This window comes from Lepisma saccharinum, chromosome 16 (assembly GCF_977018435.1).
Source record: "Lepisma saccharinum chromosome 16, izLepSacc3.1, whole genome shotgun sequence".
Lineage (NCBI taxonomy): Eukaryota > Metazoa > Arthropoda > Insecta > Zygentoma > Lepismatidae > Lepisma > Lepisma saccharinum.
Window position 1 is genome coordinate 15,962,313 of NC_139244.1, and position 21,899 is coordinate 15,984,211.

Genomic DNA, 21,899 nt, shown 5'->3' on the forward strand with positions numbered 1-21,899 from the left:
GGAGACAAATCAAATGAGAGAGAATTATATGACAGATTAATGATAGAAAAAGACAGAAACGAGACAGAGGAAGAAATAAGACAAACGAGAGGGAGTGAAAGAGAATTGTGGAGTCGAAGCGAGCAAAACGATATCGCGGGCGAGACATAGAGGAAAAGAGACATAAAGAGGAAGAAAAAGGAAGGATAAAGGGAGCGATAACGAAAGAATTAAAGGGTGATAGAGAACTAGAAAAAGGACAAGACATAGAGGAAGAGAGAAAGAATGATAGCAAAATGGAAAAAGAACTGGAGAGGTAGAAAAGCGACAGAACTGTAAATCAGTTACTTATAAAAAGTAACTTTCAGAACACCGCGAACAAATAACCACCCGTTACTAACTCCCCAATCATGGCAGTGAATCCTAGTCCGTACTTCGTCCATTCTTTACCCATGATTCTAACATAGGACTTCTGCCTTCGACCTAATCCGTCAGAGAGGCCAGCTAAATCATATTCTGGGAACGACGAAACACTTTCACAGGCTACTAAATCGAGTTCCTTTCTCTTTCTTTTTCTATCCGCATTCCCTAGTCTATTTTTACAATCTCGCACCACAGCAACGTTTGCTCCCAGCGAATCTCTGATGCACCAGATCCGGAATACGTTCATGTTGCAGAGAGAGAAAAATATCGATATTTATATTGTTACTCTCACTGAAACGCAGAAACTAAAAAGATATATTCTTCAACATGTATAGATTGGTTTTCTAGCCAAATCATTTAACGACATTATTTTACAGCTCAAGTTACACTTGTAACCGCTGGTAGTTTCATGCCTTGACGGTAGGTGGTGTGAGTGTCTTCACAACTTCTACACGTGTTGCATTTGATGCTTTGCTTTCGCGAGTGCCTGTAACAGCTCAGTGTACTGTGAAAAATGAGTAAGTCTTTTGAACCGATTATTCAGTTATATTCTGCGGATAAATCTTTCGATCCAGCAAATGAGGTGAAAGTTCTTGTCCTTTATACTGGGGGCACCATTGGGATGATGCGGAACAAGGAAGGAAGTAAGTACAACAGTTTGTTACTTGTTTTGTTGTGTTCGAGCTGAAGAATACGGGTTTACAGAAGAGAAAGTAAAAGGTTTTTCTTTTTTGTTCCGAATATTGTCGTATTCCAAAATAAAACTCTTATTATAAAACCACGTTTATCACAAAGATATCCGTGATTTTGAAATGTTAACATTTATAAAACATAGAAGTTAATTAGAAATAGAATTTCAAGTTATTTCTTGACCTTTATTACGCGGCCAATATCATCAATTAAAATCGAATTTGAATGTAAAATTTTAATGTTATTTGTTCGTTCATTATTACTTGCTACTAAAGTCTAAAGACAATAGTGAGTATTGTCAAACATGTTCTTGAAATTAATGTTAAGAAACTTTAACCATAACCTCGTGCGGTAACCTCGACACTTGGTTAGAAACTGACCAGTTGCGGCGATTGGAAGGGGCCTGGGGAGCAGTTGCCCCCCCTCCTTTTGGCCACTTTTGCCCCCACACTATGCGAAACCAAGGGTAAGTAAACTGTCCTTGCCCCCTCCAGTTTTGGCACCTTGGCCCCATGGACGTCCGCACGATTTTTTCCAGGGAGGGGCAAGAAAGGTATTTTTTTCCAGGGGGGGTAAACAAGGTAAATTTTCCACAATAATAGTGTTGTTCCCTCAAAAAACATTGCTTACATTTGAATTTATCATATTCATGCAATAATTAAGACATATAATTGTGGTTGAAATGAAATTATATGTGACAAATATATAATTTTTGGTTGACTTTCATTTTCCAGGGGGGCCACGGCCCCCGTTGCTCCCCCTTCCGGACGCCCATGCTGGCCCCCAGTTTTGGAACCCAATCGCTGCCACTGCAACTGAGTATGAGTAATCTAAAGATTCGCGCACCCCCTCCCCTCCCTAACATACAAATGCATAGATTTCAGTGCTATTTCAATACTGAATTCAGCTGTTTCAATGAAAGTTATAATTTAGCCGGAAACCTGAATTTTATTTATCTGTATCCGTGTCTCCAAATAGGTTACCAGAAATATCTAGTTTCACTTGAAAAATTGAACACGATTGATTCACCGATTTGATAATTTGCATGTGACGTAAACCTAGTAGATCAGTTCTAACCGTCAAAGGTGCTAAATAAACAAATACAAACTCTAAAGGGGTGTTATGGAGGTCATAACCCCCTTTGGAGTTAATACTCTTTAAAATAGTAATTGTGATTATTTTGCCCCATTTTCCTACCAATATTGACAATCAAAATACTTTTTCAGCAGTCGCCATCATTAAAAAGAAGAAGAAAAAATTTTGGTTGGGCTTATGCAGGCAAGCACACACACAGACACGCAAGGAATTTTACTATAGCACTCTTTGAAAACAATAAACACGTGCAAGAAATGTCTCGAGTTCAGATTCCTGGTACAGCATGAAAGCTTATTTATGACAAGTGGCGGTGATTAGAGGGGGCAATGGGGCAGTTGCTCACTCTAAAATTTTGCCACTTTTAATGCTAAGTCCTATCTACTAAGAGAAGGTAAACTTCCCTTGCCCCCCAGTTTTGGCACCCAATCGCCGTCACTGTTTATGACTGTCTCTCGTCACTTCCATGAGTTCGTTAGCCATTTTTATTGGCGCAATTAAAGTTCTAAAACCAGAAAAGTGAAGTGTAGTGGCAAAAACGTGAATTAGAATAGCGAGAAAATTGTTAAGAGGTTTTGTGTAACTTACCCCTTGCACAGTTTTTCACTAGAACATGTTTCCATATTTCACTACGGATCTGGTGCGGACACATCCAACTACTAAAACTATTTGCTAACAGCTCTAAACCTGGCCATCCTAACCTAACCACATATACATCATTAGAACTAAGAGAAATTATAGGTTAGGAGCGGCAGGTTTAGAGAGCTCTTAGCAATTAATTTTAGTGACTGTTAGCAGGTATATATGCCCCTCACCAGACCGATAGGCATGGGCGTCGGGAAGGGGGATCGAACGGGTCCGTCGACCCCCCTTGGAAATTTGGATCTTTAATTTCAAGTTATATATTTTAGAGATTTTTATTGTCCATAACATAAATAAAGTTCATTTAATTAGTACTCGAGCAGAATAACAAAAGTTGAAACTGCATTAGATCGAAAAAAAATGTGTAAAACACAGGAACCAGTGTAGATTTTCATCTTTTTTAAATTTAATCCAGAGAATAAATGGTTTCTCAGTTCCTACAATTCCGAAATTTATAGTTCTGTGTTAGAGAATAAAATTTTTCCTAACTTTTAAAGTATCTTTTTAACAAGGTGTGTAAAGTTAATAACAAAATACAATAACTATGAAATTGATTACAGTAACTGTATGAAATGTAAAATATAATGGAATACAGTCGTGCTGAATATTCATGAGGCCGAGTAGTAAAGTCTTCCCAATTATATAATAATAATAATAATAATAATAATAATAATAAGTTTGGAACATAATCGGTTCAGTTTATTATTTAGTAATAGTTATTATTGTAAAATAACAATCAAAACCGTGGTTATTATTATGATTAATATTAGCCTAGTATTATTTCTACTAATCAAGTTTTGACCCCCCCCCCCTTATAAAATTTTCTGGCGACACACTTGCCCATAGGTGATGGAGTATCTGAAGCCAAGTCCTTTGAAGCTTCAGGCGGGTTGAAGGTGAGGGAACTGAGAAAGTAGAATAGAAATCTTTTCCTACCTGAAAGCTGAAACCGGTCAGGGAGTCGAAGAGACTGCTATTCTGGAACATCACGCAAAGGAACCTGCGCTGCTGTGCATCGTACTCCCGCTTGGAGGGGAGGGGCAGAGTGGAGCATTCTTCTTTATGGCCCGAGCTGAACCGATCGAGGGGAAGGTGCGCGAAGGATTTTGACCGAAAGTTCTTTTGTCTGCCTGCTGATTGTACCGAGGGGTGAGAAGCACGTAAAGAGAGTGGCGCTTACGAACGGTGGCTGCGAAATGGCAATACACGTTGCTATTTGAAAATAATTAGAGATGCTAGACTCGCTACTCGTCAGCGCACGTCACTTACCACGGGGAGGGTGATCGCCGCTCCCAACTGCCAGTTATTTTATAGGTATATTAAGATGCCTGATATTTTAAAAGAATGCTCTGTCTGATCACCATTTTCAACAGGATCGAGAATGTTTTTAATAGTTTCATTTAAGTCCACTTGAAGCTCACGATACGCTAATCGGAACTGGACCTACTGTTCAGACGAATTGTCATTCTCATTAAGCTTGTTGCCATGCAGTGTGCGCATGCGCAGTGTGAGTCCGAGTAGATCCGTGAGGCGATGTACGTGTGTTGTATGCCTCCTCATATTCGTGTACATTTGTGTGGAACCCTTCATTATATTTGGTGTTATTTACGTGCTTCATGTTATTAAAGTATAAGTTAATCTACATATATGTTTAATTTGTACCAGAGTGAAACTGACATACGCGAAACCACACACCCAGGAACTAGGAAGCTAATCACCTACAGTTTAAATTTGGACCCGAGCCACTGTGCTATATACCTCAAAAGGGAATCGAACCCGGGACTCCTTTTGTTTTCTTTATTTACTTTACTCCTCATATCTGATTGTTCAATTTACCGTGGCAATGGAAGGATGCAATAATAAATATTTTTGCAAAATAATACCATAATCTCTAAAACCCAGAAGCCAGCTTTTCCTGTTTAAAGCACTACATATTGTTTACGTAAAACCGTGCAGGTGTAGCTCGATGAGGTCACGTACCCGACTGAAATTCGCCGCTCCCAACTGTAGCTTCTGGATCCGCCAGTGACCACAACCGCATCAAATAATGTACTCTCGGTTGCAAGAACAAATTTAAAATGCCGATTTTCTTCTCAATGCAACAGGGTTGGCAGCGAGTGGGCGGAGCTAAGCAGTCCGTGCTGCCGTAAACGGCTGGTAGCTGCAGTCGCGTTGCCTCCTCCATGCAATCCCATCTCTCACGCGTTCATTGGTTGAGCCTTCTCGGGTCCCTACTTGTGCAGAGGACTTGTTTTCGTTCGTTTGCAACACATATGCCTGGGATGTATTATAGGGTTCGAAAAGAGACATCAAACAATAAACGTTATAAAGTCTAAAATTCAACGTTCTTGAGATGTCTAAAACGAATAGGGATGGTATCGAGACAAGAGGAGATCTGATACTTTCGTCACGTCTCGTGTATGAAGAAGCCTGTCTTGTTCTCTCTCTCCTTTCCTATAGGCTATTTTGCATCGCTTTTCGATAGCTTGGGCTAATCGCGACGACGATGGAAGGATGGTGAACTTATGGAATGGTGATTGGACAAACACAGTGATACATCCATTCCCAAACAGGGTTCGAACTTTGGACCTCTGGTTTCCCAGCACGTTACGTTAAACACTTATCCACGGTGACCGACATATCTCGTTCTCGATCTCGTCTCGGCTTGCCTCGATTCTCATCTTGGTCTCGAGAGGATAGTCTCGGCATGCACGGATAGGTCCAGGTGGACCGTGCAGCATGCCTTTGTGCCTCCACCAGGGATCAAACCCAGGAGCCTTTGATTACGACGTGCCATCGGGAAGACCTCTGTCCGGTTTTGGAGTTTGAGTTTTGTTTTAAGTTTACTTTTATGCACAGAGAGGCTAATTGGGACTGAACCTATAGTTTAAAGTGGGTTCCGAACCACCATGTGCCTCCATCGGGTATCGAGCCCGGGACCCCTTGATCGCAAGGCGACGACGTTACCACTAGGCCACCGGGAGGGCCTAAGTTTCGGTCTTGTCTACTCGAAATACATATATGTAATATGAGAAACATACACAACGTGTTGCTGCACAAACGTTCACAAAATAACTTTTCTTTATATGGTTTTTCGTTTGCCGCCATATTTCGACGCTCCCTCGGAAAATTGATGCAACTTCTCTGCACAAGTTCACAGATGCCCCTTTGGAATTACGATTAACAAAATATAGCTTACCACTAGGTAATCAAGTATGTCCGCTTGGTACGTCTGTAAAAATCGTAAAGTTGCTTCAGGTAAAATTTTTAACATCATAAGTAGATGGTATCTGCGCCAGTGGCTGTTTGTGCCCTCGGGCGTTTAATATTCGCAGTTTATTTGCACGGGTTTTAATTAATTTGCGCGTACTTAGAATTCATTTGCATGTACTTAGAGTACTTTACATTTATGTATTTGCATGTTTATAACTTTTTATGAATATATAATTATTTATTTTATGAAAAATATGTATATAAAAGGTAATTAGAGGTACTAAACGCTATGCATATGATTTCATATTCAATACTGCAAAGTATGTAATGTATAAATCGATAATATTAATGTTTATAATATTGAAAATAAGAGTTTACGGTTTATGAACCGCTATGAACGGTGGTAATGGCTGTAGGTTCAGGTCCAATTACGAAAGAAGACGGTCCCGGTACTCGAACCCGCGATATGTAATATTATTAATTAGTACTATGTAATAATTGCATTACGTTATGAAACACGGTGGTACGAGATGCTAGACAGAATACGGTCTTCGAATCTCAACTCCGCTCTGATGCCAGACAGAGAGAATGAATTAATATTCCGCGCGTAGACGAGAAAGGAATTTGGGGGAAGTGCGCTCAAGGTCAAATGACGTCACAATGTCAGAACAAAGAAGGAACCTGATTCACCAATCAGAGATCGCGTAGGTAGGTTTTTAGAACCGGTTTTTTCAAGGTTAACCAGTACGCAAGAACAGGGGAAAGGTATGCAATGCCGTAGGGCAGGGGAGGGATTCAACCAGACAACAAAGGATGTCTGAGAATGCGCAGCAAGGGTCAAATCTCTGAAGCTATGCGTCGCTTGTAGAACCGGTTTCCGCCGCCAATTAATATTCCGCTCAGGGTTGCCCCAAGGCACAGGACGCTTTAGCGAGGGTTTTAGGGTAGAAAGCTTGCATGTTAGAACAGGTTTCTGTCAAAGTAGCCCAATGTTACCGAGAACACAAGAAAAAAGGATTTTTGGATACCCAATTAGATTGGAGCAAGAACTTTACTTTGAACAAGGAGAACGAAGCGTAAGGGTTTTTTATCTGTACTAGGAAGAAGGGAGAGCTATCAGGGACAGGACCTACAGTTTTCACTATTTGCTTTTATCACGGGGTATCGAACCTAGGACCCATTGATTATTGAGTTAGGTAGTAAATTTATGTTACTGTGTGCTATTTAATATAATATTGAGCTTATTTTTTTACCAAACTTTGACTTTATGTAAAATCTTTTACAAGTTTTTATGTATTTTTACCAAAATAACACTATTTATACTATTCAGGCAACATTTTTTATTAAATTTTGGACTCGCAAGGACATTTTTTTCAACTTTTAACTTATTATTTTACAATTTTATGTTAATTTTTTTACCAAAATAACACTATTTATACTATTCAGGCAACATTTTTATTAAATTTTGGACTCGCAAAGACATTTTTTCAACTTTTAACTTATTATTTTACAACTTTATATTAATTTTTTAACAAAATAACACTATTTGTACTATTCAGGCAATATTTTTATTAAATCTTGGACTCGCAAAGACATTTTTTCAACTTTTAACTTATTATTTTACAACTTTATGTTAATTTTTTTACCAAAATAACACTATTTATACTATTCAGGCAACATTTTTATTAAATCTTGGACTCGCAAAGACATTTTTTCAACTTTTAACTTATTATTTTACAACTTTATGTTAATTTTGTACCAAAATAACACTATTTGTACTATTCAGGCAACATTTTTTATTAAATTTTGGACTCACAAAGACATTTTTTCAACTTTTAACTTATTATTTTACAACTTTATGTTAATTTTTTTACCAAAATAACACTATTTGTACTATTCAGGAAAGACTTTTAGTCGCATTTTCGACACACAGAGTGTGTGATCTCAACTTCTATCTGTTTATTTCACAAGTTTAGGCTTATTATTACCAAAATAATACAATTTCATTTGTTCAGGAAAGACTTTTAGTCGCATTTTCGACACACAAAGTGTGTGTTCTCAACTTCTATCTGTTTATTTCACAAGTTTAGGCTTATTATTACTCAAATAACACAATTCTATCTGTTCAGGAAAGATTTTTAGTTACATTTTCGACACACAAAGTGTGTGTTCTCAACTTTTATTTGTTTATTTTACAAGTTTAGCCTAATATTTACCAAAATGACACTATTTATATTATTCAGGCACCATTTTTATTACATTTTGGACTCTCAAAGACACACACACACACACAGAGAGAGAGAGAGAGAGAGAGAGAGAGAGAGATTTTTTCCAAGTTTACAGGATTATTCTCTAGTTTACTCAAATAACACAATTTAGATGTGTTTTGAATTATATTTTGGATGCAAAAGTATGTTTTGACAAGTTCTACCCTTTTATTTTACAAGTTTAGGCTTATTATTACTCAAATAACACAATTTAATCCAGTCAGGAAGGATTTGTTATTATATTTTGGATGCACAAAGAGAGGTTTTCAACTTTTTTACTGATTTTTTTGCAGGGTATGTATTAATTTTTATTTATTTTGTTTTGTATCATATATACATTTACAAATTTTTAACTTAGAGTTTAGTATTTATTTAATTTTTTTCAAAAACACTAAAAAAAGTACTTTTAGCTAAAATGTAAGCCACAGAATATATTATTATTATTATTATTAGGGTTTACTGATTTCCACTATGCTATTTTTGGATCTGTATTTCTATATGTATTTATTTAGGGCAGGTTACGCCTGCCACGTAGGAAAGTTTGTTTATTTTAGAGTTTGCTGAGTATTTTGTTACTGCTATACTAGGTAAAAGTTTTCTAAATATACCAGATAGGGCTCTATATACTTTTGTTTTTGCTATTTTGGAGATGATGCGATCAGCACCACTCTCCATCTGCTTTTTTATTTTATGTACCCTAATATTATTTTGAGGCTTAGTGAATTCTAGAGCCTATTTATGCAGGAGAGAGGACTTGAAAATTTTGATCTCAGACAACCCACAACTATTTGTCAGAGTATTTTAAAGGATATTTTATACTTATTATGTGCCACTAGAATATCTAAGCTTGCTTAATTTTTATGTCTGTAACGCATTTATTGTATTTCTAGCTAGCTAAGGCTTACTGGATAAAGTACACGAAATGTTTAACATTTCAACTATTTGCTTTTATACGAGGGCAATTTTTTAGTGTAACGAAAATTATGATGTGTCTATGAGGTCTGAAACCCCTTCACCGAGGGTACATATTTGGACGCTTACTAATATTGTTTTTTCCCCTTACATATAACCATTTAACAATATAATTACAATACGAAGTTAACAGACGGCTTAGGGGCCTAGGTCCACTTTCCAAACTTTTTTACTATTCTAGAAGAATTATTTAGCTTTATAGCCTTTTCAAGGTATTTTTGAAGTATTACTGGCTTCTTTGGGTGCATCAACACTTGGGTTATTTCCATTTGGTTTATTATACGAGGCTACAATCACTATCTGAACTGTCTACAGTCTCACAGAGTTGATGTGAAATAACAGCAAAACTTAGAAGCATGCATAGTCAATAGTGCTCAATTTGCATACAGTTCACATGCAAACTCTCATGGAAAGGTTGAAACCAGTGTCCCAGCTCAGTTCTCATCTATACTTGGACAACAAAATCCTGCAACAAATTCTCAGAAATCCTACCTTTCCTACCCTTGCTTAAATAGCTAAAGTGCAATCTTCATACTAAAATATTGAAAAAAGGCATATTTATTCACATAAAAGTGTGTACACATGTGTTTGTCTGCGTGTACTCTTAGATAAATTGATAAAAAAGCAATATAGTTATAAATCAAAGACTATACCTAATAATATTAATTTCAAAATAAGCTGATAGAAAAAGATATAATAACTACAGTATAAGCTATTAATGTTTGTTAATTACAAAAAATAAAAGTTAAATACAGTAAATAAACCTGGTCCCTTACATTGAAAAGGAACATAAATTGAGAGTATTTGAAAATAAGATCCTTAGGAAAATATTTAGGTCTAAAACAGATGAGGAGAGAGATGAGTGGAGAAGGTTACATCATTTAGAAGTACATAATTTGTATTCATGTCCAGATATTATTAGAATGATTAAATCAAGAAGACTTAGGTGTGTAGATCATGTGGTACGAATGGGAGAGGAAAGAAGAGTATACAGGATTCTTGATGGGAAACCTGATGGTAAAAGACCAATAAGAAGACCAAAACAAAGATGGAGGGATAATGTAGAGATGAACCTAAAGGAAATTGGTAGGGAAGGAAAGGAGTATATAGATCTTCTTGAGGGCAGGGACAGATGAAAGGCATGTGTTGCTGCAGCCATGAACATTCGGGTTTAAAAAGGCTAGAGAGTTAGTTAGTTATACATTAAATAAGCATAATATTTGGATTGTAAGTAGAGAATATAACAAATGTACAATGCATTGTGCGAAAACTATGTCAACTTTGCATTATAAGCAGAAAATTAAACCAGTTTGCCTTAGAAATACATTTTAAGAATAGCCCAAAATAGCATGCGTAATAGAAAATTAAGAAAACTTTCTGATGCATAAAAGTACTGACTGGTGCTGAATGAATCAATTACTGTAAAATATCATTCTCTGATTCAAGTAATTTAGCTGTAAACATCATCTTTTGTGTGTAAAATATAATTGTTAGTTGAACTGATAAGTACAAATATTAACTTTATACGCCTTCATACACTCTAAATAACATAACTTTGATATATAAATTAGTAACAATTTGTTAAAATTAAGTTAAACTGTAGAATTGTTTTCTTAAATAAATATAAAGTAGTAAAAATACTAAACAAATAATTCCTTCTTTTCCTATTTAAAAGATGCCAAACAGTGTAAACCAGTTGTTAGTGGCTAAATAACATAAAATTTGAAGGCAGTAACAATATTTTTTTAAAATACTGCTTTTTACCTAACTTTGTGAATTAAATACTAGTACATTTTGTCAAATTATAAATAAAATATACCTATTTCTTTGGTATTTGTACTAAAGTGAAGAAAATGTTACTAAAACTTGGCTAGTACAGTAAATCTGAGACTTTTAGCTTTATTTGTCCGTAACTGGATATAATTGTAACTTGTTAATCTCGCCAAACACAATCTTTACCTCAATTTTGGAAGCTAGCTGAACTTTAGCGTTTCGAATTACATATAGTGAAGGCCTCTATAGTGGAAAAATACACCCAGTCTGTAAAAAATTGGAAATGTTGTCTCCTTCTCTGTCGAACCAGACCAAGAGTGTTCTCAGGTGTTTCAATATATTTCTTAACATAACTAACTTTTTAAAAAATGCAGATAGCTTAGTTTGTATAGCGCTAGGCTTTTAACCTATCTGTCCAGGGTTCAAGTCCCTGGCAGGGTTGTTACAATTTTAGATTTTGTCATCGGATCTTGTGCAGACTTCAAATTTCATAAGTTATAAGCAATCTAAGTTAATTTTGGGAGTGGGCCAAATTGGTTCCTCATATAAAAAGCAATGACCAAATTGGTCGTAGCGCCTATGACCCTACTTGGGTTCATCCTCCAAAACATCTGCTTCGAGTCTCCGATGCCATGGTGGAGCCCGTTCAGGTTCTACCGCCCACAAGTGCGTTCCTTCGCCAATCCAGCGAAGGTGAGAATAATAGAGCGCGACCCTCTATATATACATTCAGCTCACTGTTGGTCACCCCTTGGACCTGATGGGCTCGTGGCTGCGCGTGCCGGGTCTGCACATGCTCCCTATCTGAGGAAGGAACGAAATGTCTGACTGGGTGTTCTTTTCAGAGCATCTGGTCTCGCCGGGCGTTCTTCTTAGAACGACCGGCGCCATATTAGAAAAGAGCAATTGTCTACGGCAACTTTCTCTTCAAGATAGTTGTCTAGGGAACATGACCGAACGAGTACCAGACTTCACGGCAAAGCGGAACGATCTCAACCCTCTTCACCAGGCTCGTGGGATGTAAGCAGTGGATTCGTCTTCGGCGAGCATCGCAAGGGCTGGATGGCAGTCGGGAGAGATCCAGGACGGACCAGAGACACCCAGGATACGAGACCGAAGCAGACGACACACCCAGACAACGAGCCGCTTAGCCAGACTGGGCAGCTAGGAGGGGCGTGTAGGTGGATACCTTGCGGTGTTATACCAAGCCTACACGTGCAGGTGGATACCTTGCGGTGTTATACCAAGCCTGCACGGGGTGAGTTGGTGGTCCTTAGAAGGGCCGCTTGATCCGACTGGGGACCGCGCGGAGTGAGATCGGCCTCGGTCGGCCCTTCCGGGGGCCGGGAGGGGAAGCCGAGCCAACACCTGATACCTTTCCAAAGTTTAACTGAGGAGCTCCCCTGTTCCCGAAGAGGACTCCGTTCGAGGAAGTCCTGGTCGTCCTGCGCAAAGCTATACTTGACTCAGAAGCACCCCGGGTGATTGGGGGGACGTAAGCCGGAGCGGCTCTCTGGAGTTGGGATCCCAGAAGCTAATCCGCTGTCTCTCTGAAAACCCAAAAAGTATACTGTCCGCGGCCCTCGAGGTCGCATTCCGCTGAAGAGTCGGGGAACGCTGAGCAAGGGGCGGCTATGGGCCGATTCAGCGGGGAAGTCGGAAGGAACGCGGTGACCGGGCTGGCGTTAGTCGTGAGCACTGGGAGGCCTGGGGGGGTTCCCCACGTGCAATAAAGCAGCTGGCCCGTGAACCAGCTGTGAGCCCTAACAGCACCGCACTCCTACATGCCTTCATTGGGGGGGCACCGGGGACCATGTGCGCGCCGCGTCGACCAAATTTGGAAGATAATTACTGACCTCATCGGAAATTGTCCAAGGGGTATAGGCAAGCACATGGGCACGAAATGTGGTTCCCCCGGGTAGGAGCGCAAGCCCCCTTTTTTCTCCGATGTTTTACCGAGGCGAGGTGTCAGGGGAAGGGGAGGCGACCCCAACTGGTCTTCGGGAGAGGCCGGCCTTGGTCGGGATAGCTCTGCGGACCACCCAGTCACTCCTGACTGTCCGCCGAAGGGGTACGAATACCCAGACTGACCCGACCCAGACTCCTCTAACTCCGACAAAGACGTCTATCTCATATTTACATTTACCCATCCCAAATTATACCATACCAACCTAACCAACCAATTAATAATACTTTAGTTTCAGGCGAGTCAACGTTAAGTAGTTAGAAAAATCTCCCCACTAACATGCCCAATTAGTTTGAAATAATTAGAATCTTTCTTAAATAGGATACTTCCACTACCAAAACCTACCCCAACCCATCCTTACCAGGGGAAACCCGCAGAGGTAAACAATCTGGTACCCAAAAACCACCACCTAACCAAATAATACCATCCAAATATAAAGCCACTGTCACTGTCACGCCCAGGTTTTCCTCCCTTCTTCGGGAGGTTTTTATTGGGATAAATAATCTAAAAGTATACCCGCACACGAATGTTGCGAATTAATTAAACTAGGAGGTTTTTACTGCCAATTTATGCATGCGGCAGGTTTTTTCCTCTATTACGCAAAAAGCTCTTTGTATCTTTCCTCTCTTCTATCTTCACCTTCATTTTCGCCTATAATTACATTTCCGGTAAGTGCCACACCAGGCAGACACCGTTTGATATATACACAACTAGGTGTGCTTTCTTAGGTATTCCCTAACAAGCATGCTTTGGAGGGCCCCGAGGGGGAAGGGAACTCACTCAGAGAACCCCGAACCTTAGGGGGACGCTTACAAGACGAGCGTAGCTGCAGACCTGTGCTGAGCCCCACTCACCCCGGCGTGTCCTTTGGGGGCCGGGAAAACTTAAAATTTCTGATTTCTGATTTCTGGTCACCCCTTGATCTAGTTATTTTCAGTCAATCACCTACATTTAGTGAATTTTGCCGTCTTTCTGTTTGATCTGTTAAATAAGCCAGTCAATAAAAATATACTTACATAGAAAAATCCTGATATAGTTGGATTCTCAAAAATATGTACAATCAGTGTTCTTGATACATTTAGCACCTGAGATAGTATAAATCAAAATCTAGTTAGTGTTGGCGTGTGTGCTTCTGGTACATGTAGTTACTTGAAAAAGCAAATATTGGTTGTGTAAAAAATAGCCTCCTTGTGAAACAATGAAAAATTAACATTATATCCTCGTAGCATTAGTTGCAACTGCTTCTTGCAGATTAACAAAGCTCTGGCGTCTGGTCCTACGTCACCTACAATCCTTTGTAAGGTTCGTGTTGTCCTATAAATTGTCGATATACATACTAAGTCCCTAGTTACAGCCTAAGCTTTAAGTTTCAATCTGAGGATTTCAGTGTTCAGATAGTGATTGTAGCCTCGTATAATAAACCAAATGGAAATAACCCAAGTGTTGATGCACCCAAAGAAGCCAGTAATACTTCAAAAATACCTTGAAAAGGCTATAAAGCTAAATAATTCTTCTAGAATAGTAAAAAAGTTTGGAAAGTGGACCTAGGCCCCTAAGCCGTCTGTTAACTTCGTATTGTAATTATATTGTTAAATGGTTATATGTAAGGGGAAAAAACAATATTAGTAAGCGTCCAAATATGTACCCTCGGTGAAGGGGTTTCAGACCTCATAGACACATCATAATTTTCGTTACACTAAAAAATTGCCCTCGTATAAAAGCAAATAGTTGAAATGTTAAACATTTCGTGTACTTTATCCAGTAAGCCTTAGCTAGCTAGAAATACAATAAATGCGTTACAGACATAAAAATTAAGCAAGCTTAGATATTCTAGTGGCACATAATAAGTATAAAATATCCTTTAAAATACTCTGACAAATAGTTGTGGGTTGTCTGAGATCAAAATTTTCAAGTCCTCTCTCCTGCATAAATAGGCTCTAGAATTCACTAAGCCTCAAAATAATATTAGGGTACATAAAATAAAAAAGCAGATGGAGAGTGGTGCTAATCGCATCATCTCCAAAATAGCAAAAACAAAAGTATATAGAGCCCTATCTGGTATATTTAGAAAACTTTTACCTAGTATAGCAGTAACAAAATACTCAGCAAACTCTAAAATAAACAAACTTTCCTACGTGGCAGGCGTAACCTGCCCTAAATAAATACATATAGAAATACAGAACCAAAAATAGCATAGTGGAAATCAGTAAACCCTAATAATAATAATAATAATATATTCTGTGGCTTACATTTTAGCTAAAAGTACTTTTTTTAGTGTTTTTGAAAAAAATTAAATAAATACTAAACTCTAAGTTAAAAATTTGTAAATGTATATATGATACAAAACAAAATAAATAAAAATTAATACATACCCTGCAAAAAAATCAGTAAAAAAGTTGAAAACCTCTCTTTGTGCATCCAAAATATAATAACAAATCCTTCCTAACTGGATTAAATTGTGTTATTTGAGTAATAATAAGCCTAAACTTGTAAAATAAAAGGGTAGAACTTGTCAAAACATACTTTTGCATCCAAAATATAATTCAAAACACATCTAAATTGTGTTATTTGAGTAAACTAGAGAATAATCCTGTAAACTTGGAAAAAATCTCTCTCTCTCTCTCTCTCTCTCTGTGTGTGTGTGTGTGTCTTTGAGAGTCCAAAATGTAATAAAAATGGTGCCTGAATAATATAAATAGTGTCATTTTGGTAAATATTAGGCTAAACTTGTAAAATAAACAAATAAAAGTTGAGAACACACACTTTGTGTGTCGAAAATGTAACTAAAAATCTTTCCTGAACAGATAGAATTGTGTTATTTGAGTAATAATAAGCCTAAACTTGTGAAATAAACAGATAGAAGTTGAGAACACACACTTTGTGTGTCGAAAATGCGACTAAAAGTCTTTCCTGAACAAATGAAATTGTATTATTTTGGTAATAATAAGCCTAAACTTGTGAAATAAACAGATAGAAGTTGAGATCACACACTCCGTGTGTCGAAAATGCGACTAAAAGTCTTTCCTGAATAGTACAAATAGTGTTATTTTGGTAAAAAAATTAACATAAAGTTGTAAAATAATAAGTTAAAAGTTGAAAAAATGTCTTTGTGAGTCCAAAATTTAATAAAAAATGTTGCCTGAATAGTACAAATAGTGTTATTTTGGTACAAAATTAACATAAAGTTGTAAAATAATAAGTTAAAAGTTGAAAAAATGTCTTTGCGAGTCCAAGATTTAATAAAAATGTTGCCTGAATAGTATAAATAGTGTTATTTTGGTAAAAAATTAACATAAAGTTGTAAAATAATAAGTTAAAAGTTGAAAAAATGTCTTTGCGAGTCCAAGATTTAATAAAAATATTGCCTGAATAGTACAAATAGTGTTATTTTGTTAAAAAATTAATATAAAGTTGTAAAATAATAAGTTAAAAGTTGAAAAAATGTCTTTGCGAGTCCAAAATTTAATAAAAATGTTGCCTGAATAGTATAAATAGTGTTATTTTGGTAAAAAAATTAACATAAAATTGTAAAATAATAAGTTAAAAGTTGAAAAAATGTCCTTGCGAGTCCAAAATTTAATAAAAAATGTTGCCTGAATAGTATAAATAGTGTTATTTTGGTAAAAATACATAAAAACTTGTAAAAGATTTTACATAAAGTCAAAGTTTGGTAAAAAAATAAGCTCAATATTATATTAAATAGCACACAGTAACATAAATTTACTACCTAACTCAATAATCAATGGGTCCTAGGTTCGATACCCCGTGATAAAAGCAAATAGTGAAAACTGTAGGTCCTGTCCCTGATAGCTCTCCCTTCTTCCTAGTACAGATAAAAAACCCTTACGCTTCGTTCTCCTTGTTCAAAGTAAAGTTCTTGCTCCAATCTAATTGGGTATCCAAAAATCCTTTTTTCTTGTGTTCTCGGTAACATTGGGCTACTTTGACAGAAACCTGTTCTAACATGCAAGCTTTCTACCCTAAAACCCTCGCTAAAGCGTCCTGTGCCTTGGGGCAACCCTGAGCGGAATATTAATTGGCGGCGGAAACCGGTTCTACAAGCGACGCATAGCTTCAGAGATTTGACCCTTGCTGCGCATTCTCAGACATCCTTTGTTGTCTGGTTGAATCCCTCCCCTGCCCTACGGCATTGCATACCTTTCCCCTGTTCTTGCGTACTGGTTAACCTTGAAAAAACCGGTTCTAAAAACCTACCTACGCGATCTCTGATTGGTGAATCAGGTTCCTTCTTTGTTCTGACATTGTGACGTCATTTGACCTTGAGCGCACTTCCCCCAAATTCCTTTCTCGTCTACGCGCGGAATATTAATTCATTCTCTCTGTCTGGCATCAGAGCGGAGTTGAGATTCGAAGACCGTATTCTGTCTAGCATCTCGTACCACCGTGTTTCATAACGTAATGCAATTATTACATAGTACTAATTAATAATATTACATATCGCGGGTTCGAGTACCGGGACCGTCTTCTTTCGTAATTGGACCTGAACCTACAGCCATTACCACCGTTCATAGCGGTTCATAAACCGTAAACTCTTATTTTCAATATTATAAACATTAATATTATCGATTTATACATTACATACTTTGCAGTATTGAATATGAAATCATATGCATAGCGTTTAGTACCTCTAATTACCTTTTATATACATATTTTTCATAAAATAAATAATTATATATTCATAAAAAGTTATAAACATGCAAATACATAAATGTAAAGTACTCTAAGTACATGCAAATGAATTCTAAGTACGCGCAAATTAATTAAAACCCGTGCAAATAAACTGCGAATATTAAACGCCCGAGGGCACAAACAGCCACTGGCGCAGATACCATCTACTATCATACCAAAGTAGTTTCGAACAGGACCGAAGAGCCTCGGTTTCGTCTCGATTTTACAGCTGTCGGTCTCTTTCTCGGTCTCGTCTCAACAAGTTTCGGAGGCGATCCCTCTCTTCCCTTTCGTCAATTTCAGGCCGGGAATACATTCAGGAAATATCTAACTTGGAAAATATACAGAATGGGGAATTCCCCTGGTTCAGACTTTATTCAGATATTTACTTCCCCCACTCAGAATCAACGTTTCTTTGTCAACGGTTTATGGCCACAATCCAAAACTGGGCAGAGAAGGCAAACATCATTCATTCCAAATTACTGCAGTTTCCCTTCATGGCTTCTTGCCAAGATATGAGCTCATTGTTACATAATTTCAATTATTTCTCATTGTATTGCCTAACAGGCTTGATATATCAGTAGATGTAATTCTTAATTACCGATTTCGCAAGAGTATCCAGTAACACTTGTAGAACTAAGCTTATCCGGCTGTTCTACATTTGCAGCTTGGGAGCACAATTCCCGAATCCTCCAATCAAGAAGCGAGCCGATGACGTTATCTCAACCTATCGCTGACCCTCTTGTTCAAGCCTTGTTGGTAGGCTCGATAGACAGATATGCGCAGTCAGTTGAAGATGTTCTGAAAGTAATTTGATTATGTAATAGCATACCATAGGGTTACCAGACGTCCGGTTTTTCCCGGACATGTCCTACATTTTAGCCTTATGTCCGACGTCCGGGAGGAATTTCAAAAATATCATAAATGTCCTACATTTTGAGCGTCATATAATATTAATTAGTAAAATACGTAACAGAAAAAAATCATGCAAGTTACAAGTCTATGCACTGCGCGTCCAAACTCAATACTGAATTTTTTTTTGATTCAGTCATTGGCCAAAAAGAAAAAAGTCTGTCCTGCTATTAAACAAACGGGAAAACGGAAGCAATTAATGAACAAAGTTTTGGGACTATTTTCTCATAACGTCACTGTTCAATGCCTGAGCAGAATTTCTTGTCTTAGGGTTTATACTGATGGAACAAGGTGTTACCATTCTTGATTGAATTGTTGTTTTAAGTCAACTTTATGCACAGTAAGGCTAATCGGGACTGGACCTACAGTTTAAAGTGGAATCCGAATCACTTGTGCCTCCACCGGGTATCAAAACCGGGACCCCAAGGCAACGACGCTACCACTGTGCCATCGGGGAGGCCTGTTGCCCATTCTTATTCAATATTCAATATAATTTGATTGTAAAGCAGGGGTATAGAGAACAAAGTTATTCGGGTGTCTGCCAGTCAAGAAACTCGTGGAAGTCAAGAAAAAGTAAAGAAATCAACAAGTAGGTCAAGAAGTCAATAAAAAGGCAATAAATTATTCTTGTGGTCAAGAATTTTTCTATCATAATGACTGCTTAATTGATTTAGTTTATTTTACTTCACTTTTTTTGTCTCTTTGGCTAATCGCGAAGGTGAGGATGAATGGTGGTAAGATAAGGTGGATGAAGGGACAGTCACAAACATATAGGGACAACCGACACAAATCCCACATAAGATTATACTGGCTGTGAGTCCACACGCCAAAGCCTCCTCGCTTGTCTGTCAAACACAGTTCAAGGTGCATTAATACGAGAAAGCAGACCTAATTCCCTTCTTAAATTCACTTTGTTTTTATCTTAACTGGCCCTTTGGTAGGGGTTTTCATTAAATAAATATTTATTTCCTTAATTACTAAATTTCAATTTTACCTAAGTATGGGTCGAATAAATAAACGTTAAGAAAAACGGAAAAAAAGTCTAGAAAAGTCCAGAAAAGTCAAGAATTCTGGATGTGTTATTTTAGTAGACACCCTATTATTGAACTAAAACTACCCAAGATGAAACTTCTGGAACCATTTTAAATTACGGTAATTGCTGAATATTTGTTTGCCATTACAGGTCATAATTCAAACGTTGAGAGAGTACTATCATTACCATCAACACAACAGACTCACGAGAAAAATTATTTTTTCTTTCATAAAATCTGTAAAATGTTTGGTACTGGTCCCTGTAATTTCAGGGCGTTTGACTGTCCACTCTAACATAAATATAGTTTGACTAATCCTGAAATTTTGATAAAAATTGTCTTCTCTGAGAAGTACCACTTAAATCATGTACAGGTAATGGACAAAATAATGTGAACACCTTGGTTTGCAAAGGCCTATATATGCCGTCGTGGAAAAGGAACAACACTCAGCAGAGATTTCAACCATCTAGTGGCGATGAAAGCAAACATATCAGTCTATCAGAAGCTGGTGTGAGAGTTGCATGCGAGCAGTCAGCTATCCGTCAAATGCAGGTATGTCCGACCTTTCAGACTTCAAAAGAGGCATGATCATAGGAGCCCGCCTGGCTGGAGCATCTGTGACAAAAACAGCTACACTTGTTGGTGTAGCACGGAGCACAGTGTCAACTGTTCTGACAGCCTACAGACAACATGGAAAGACAACGTCTGCAAAGGAGAATAGTGGGCGAAAAACAAAGTTATCCAACAGGGATCGACATGTGTTGAAGCGAATAGTGACTCGAAAGCACAAGACAACACTGTCCCAGATAACCGCAGAGATGAACAATCACCTCCAGGACCCTGTATCAACGAAAACCATTCAAAGGGAGCTGCATTCTGTGAACATTCATGGCAGGGTTGCCATCCCCAAACCGTTGGTGACTCTACGTAATGCAGTGACACGAAGAAGGTGGTGCCAAGAGCACAAGAATTGGACACAGCAGCAATGGGAACATTTGATATGGTCAGACGAATCGTCTTTCACATTATTTCCGACCACAGGACATGTTTATGTGTGGAGAACTCCTGCTGAAGCATTTGATATTGACTGCTTAGTGCCTACCGTGAAACATGGTGGGGGGTCTGTGATGGTTTGGGGGGCTATATCTTGGAATGGTGTTGGCCTACTTGTCGTCCTGCGTGGGAGAATCAATGCAGAGAAGTACTGCACCATCCTGGGTAACCACCTGCATCCCATGGTTCAGACTTTGTTTCCCGATGCATGCCCCATCTTCCAAGATGATAACGCCCCTATTCACACTGCTAGGTGCGTTGATGCATGGTTTGATGAGCACAGTGATGAGGTAGAACATCTCATTTGGTGTCCACAGTCCCCCGATCATTGAGCCTTTGTGGGGTATTTTGGAGGGCAAAGAGCGTAATCAGTTTCCACCTCCAATGTCACTTTCGAAACTTTAGACTGTTTTGTGCGAGGAGTGGCTACGTATTCCAGTTCACACTGTACAGGACCTTTATTTGTCTATCCCACGTAGGATACAAGCTGTCATTCAGGCAAGGGGGGCCCAACCCCCTACTAATACAAGTTTTCTGCAATTGCATTGGTGTTCATATTATTTTGTCCATTACCTGTAGTTAGAGGTGCATTGATTAGTATGATTGAAAGTTTTGAAATTTTGCATTTAAAAATTCATTAAGAATTTTTTTTTTTAAACTGAAAAGTGTCATTTTTCACCTACTCTCTAACGTGTTCTATAGAAATATGTATTTATTGAGAATGTTTTGTGTCCTACATTTTGACTAAATGTCCTACATTTTGGGACAGCATATCCTACATTTCCCTTACAGTGATCTGGTAACCCTAACATACCACAAAGGAAGGATGCTGTAACGCAGTCACAAAATCAGTTCATATATTTTACTGCTAATGAGCACAACTCAATGCCAAAATGTGAATAAAGCTTGACGCGTTAGACCATATGGCCATGGTGTGGGACTCTGGTAAAAGATTGCTCGAACATTTTGTTCTTTGTAATATAATGCTACCAATGTTTTTTTTATAATACTTAATCATCACTTTTGGGAGGGGCACATGCCCCCATACTCCTGCTGCTAAATACGCTAATGGCATACTATAATAAATGAGAGCCAATTCTACAATTACTTAATAACCTCTGGGCTGATCTGCATATGCAATATTTCATTAAAAATTGAAAGTGAATTTATAACACTATTATTACATAAGAGATGTTT

At 37.9% G+C, this 21,899-nt stretch overlaps 1 protein-coding gene across 2 annotated transcripts in view; it reads left to right on the top strand.

The window, feature by feature from the left end:
- Positions 1–21,899, top strand: part of LOC145999948 (L-asparaginase) — a 56,405-nt gene that overhangs the window by 1,825 nt on the left and 32,681 nt on the right. Inside the window, exon 1 of one of the 2 annotated variants that reach the window (XM_083137233.1) lies at positions 872–1,046. The exons of the other annotated variant lie outside the window; for it this stretch is intronic. Within the exon in view, the coding sequence (XP_082993359.1) occupies positions 917–1,046 (130 nt within the window). The 5' untranslated portion in view covers positions 872–916. Of the gene's footprint in view, positions 1–871; positions 1,047–21,899 lie in introns of those variants that run through there. 2 annotated transcript variants of the gene reach the window in all.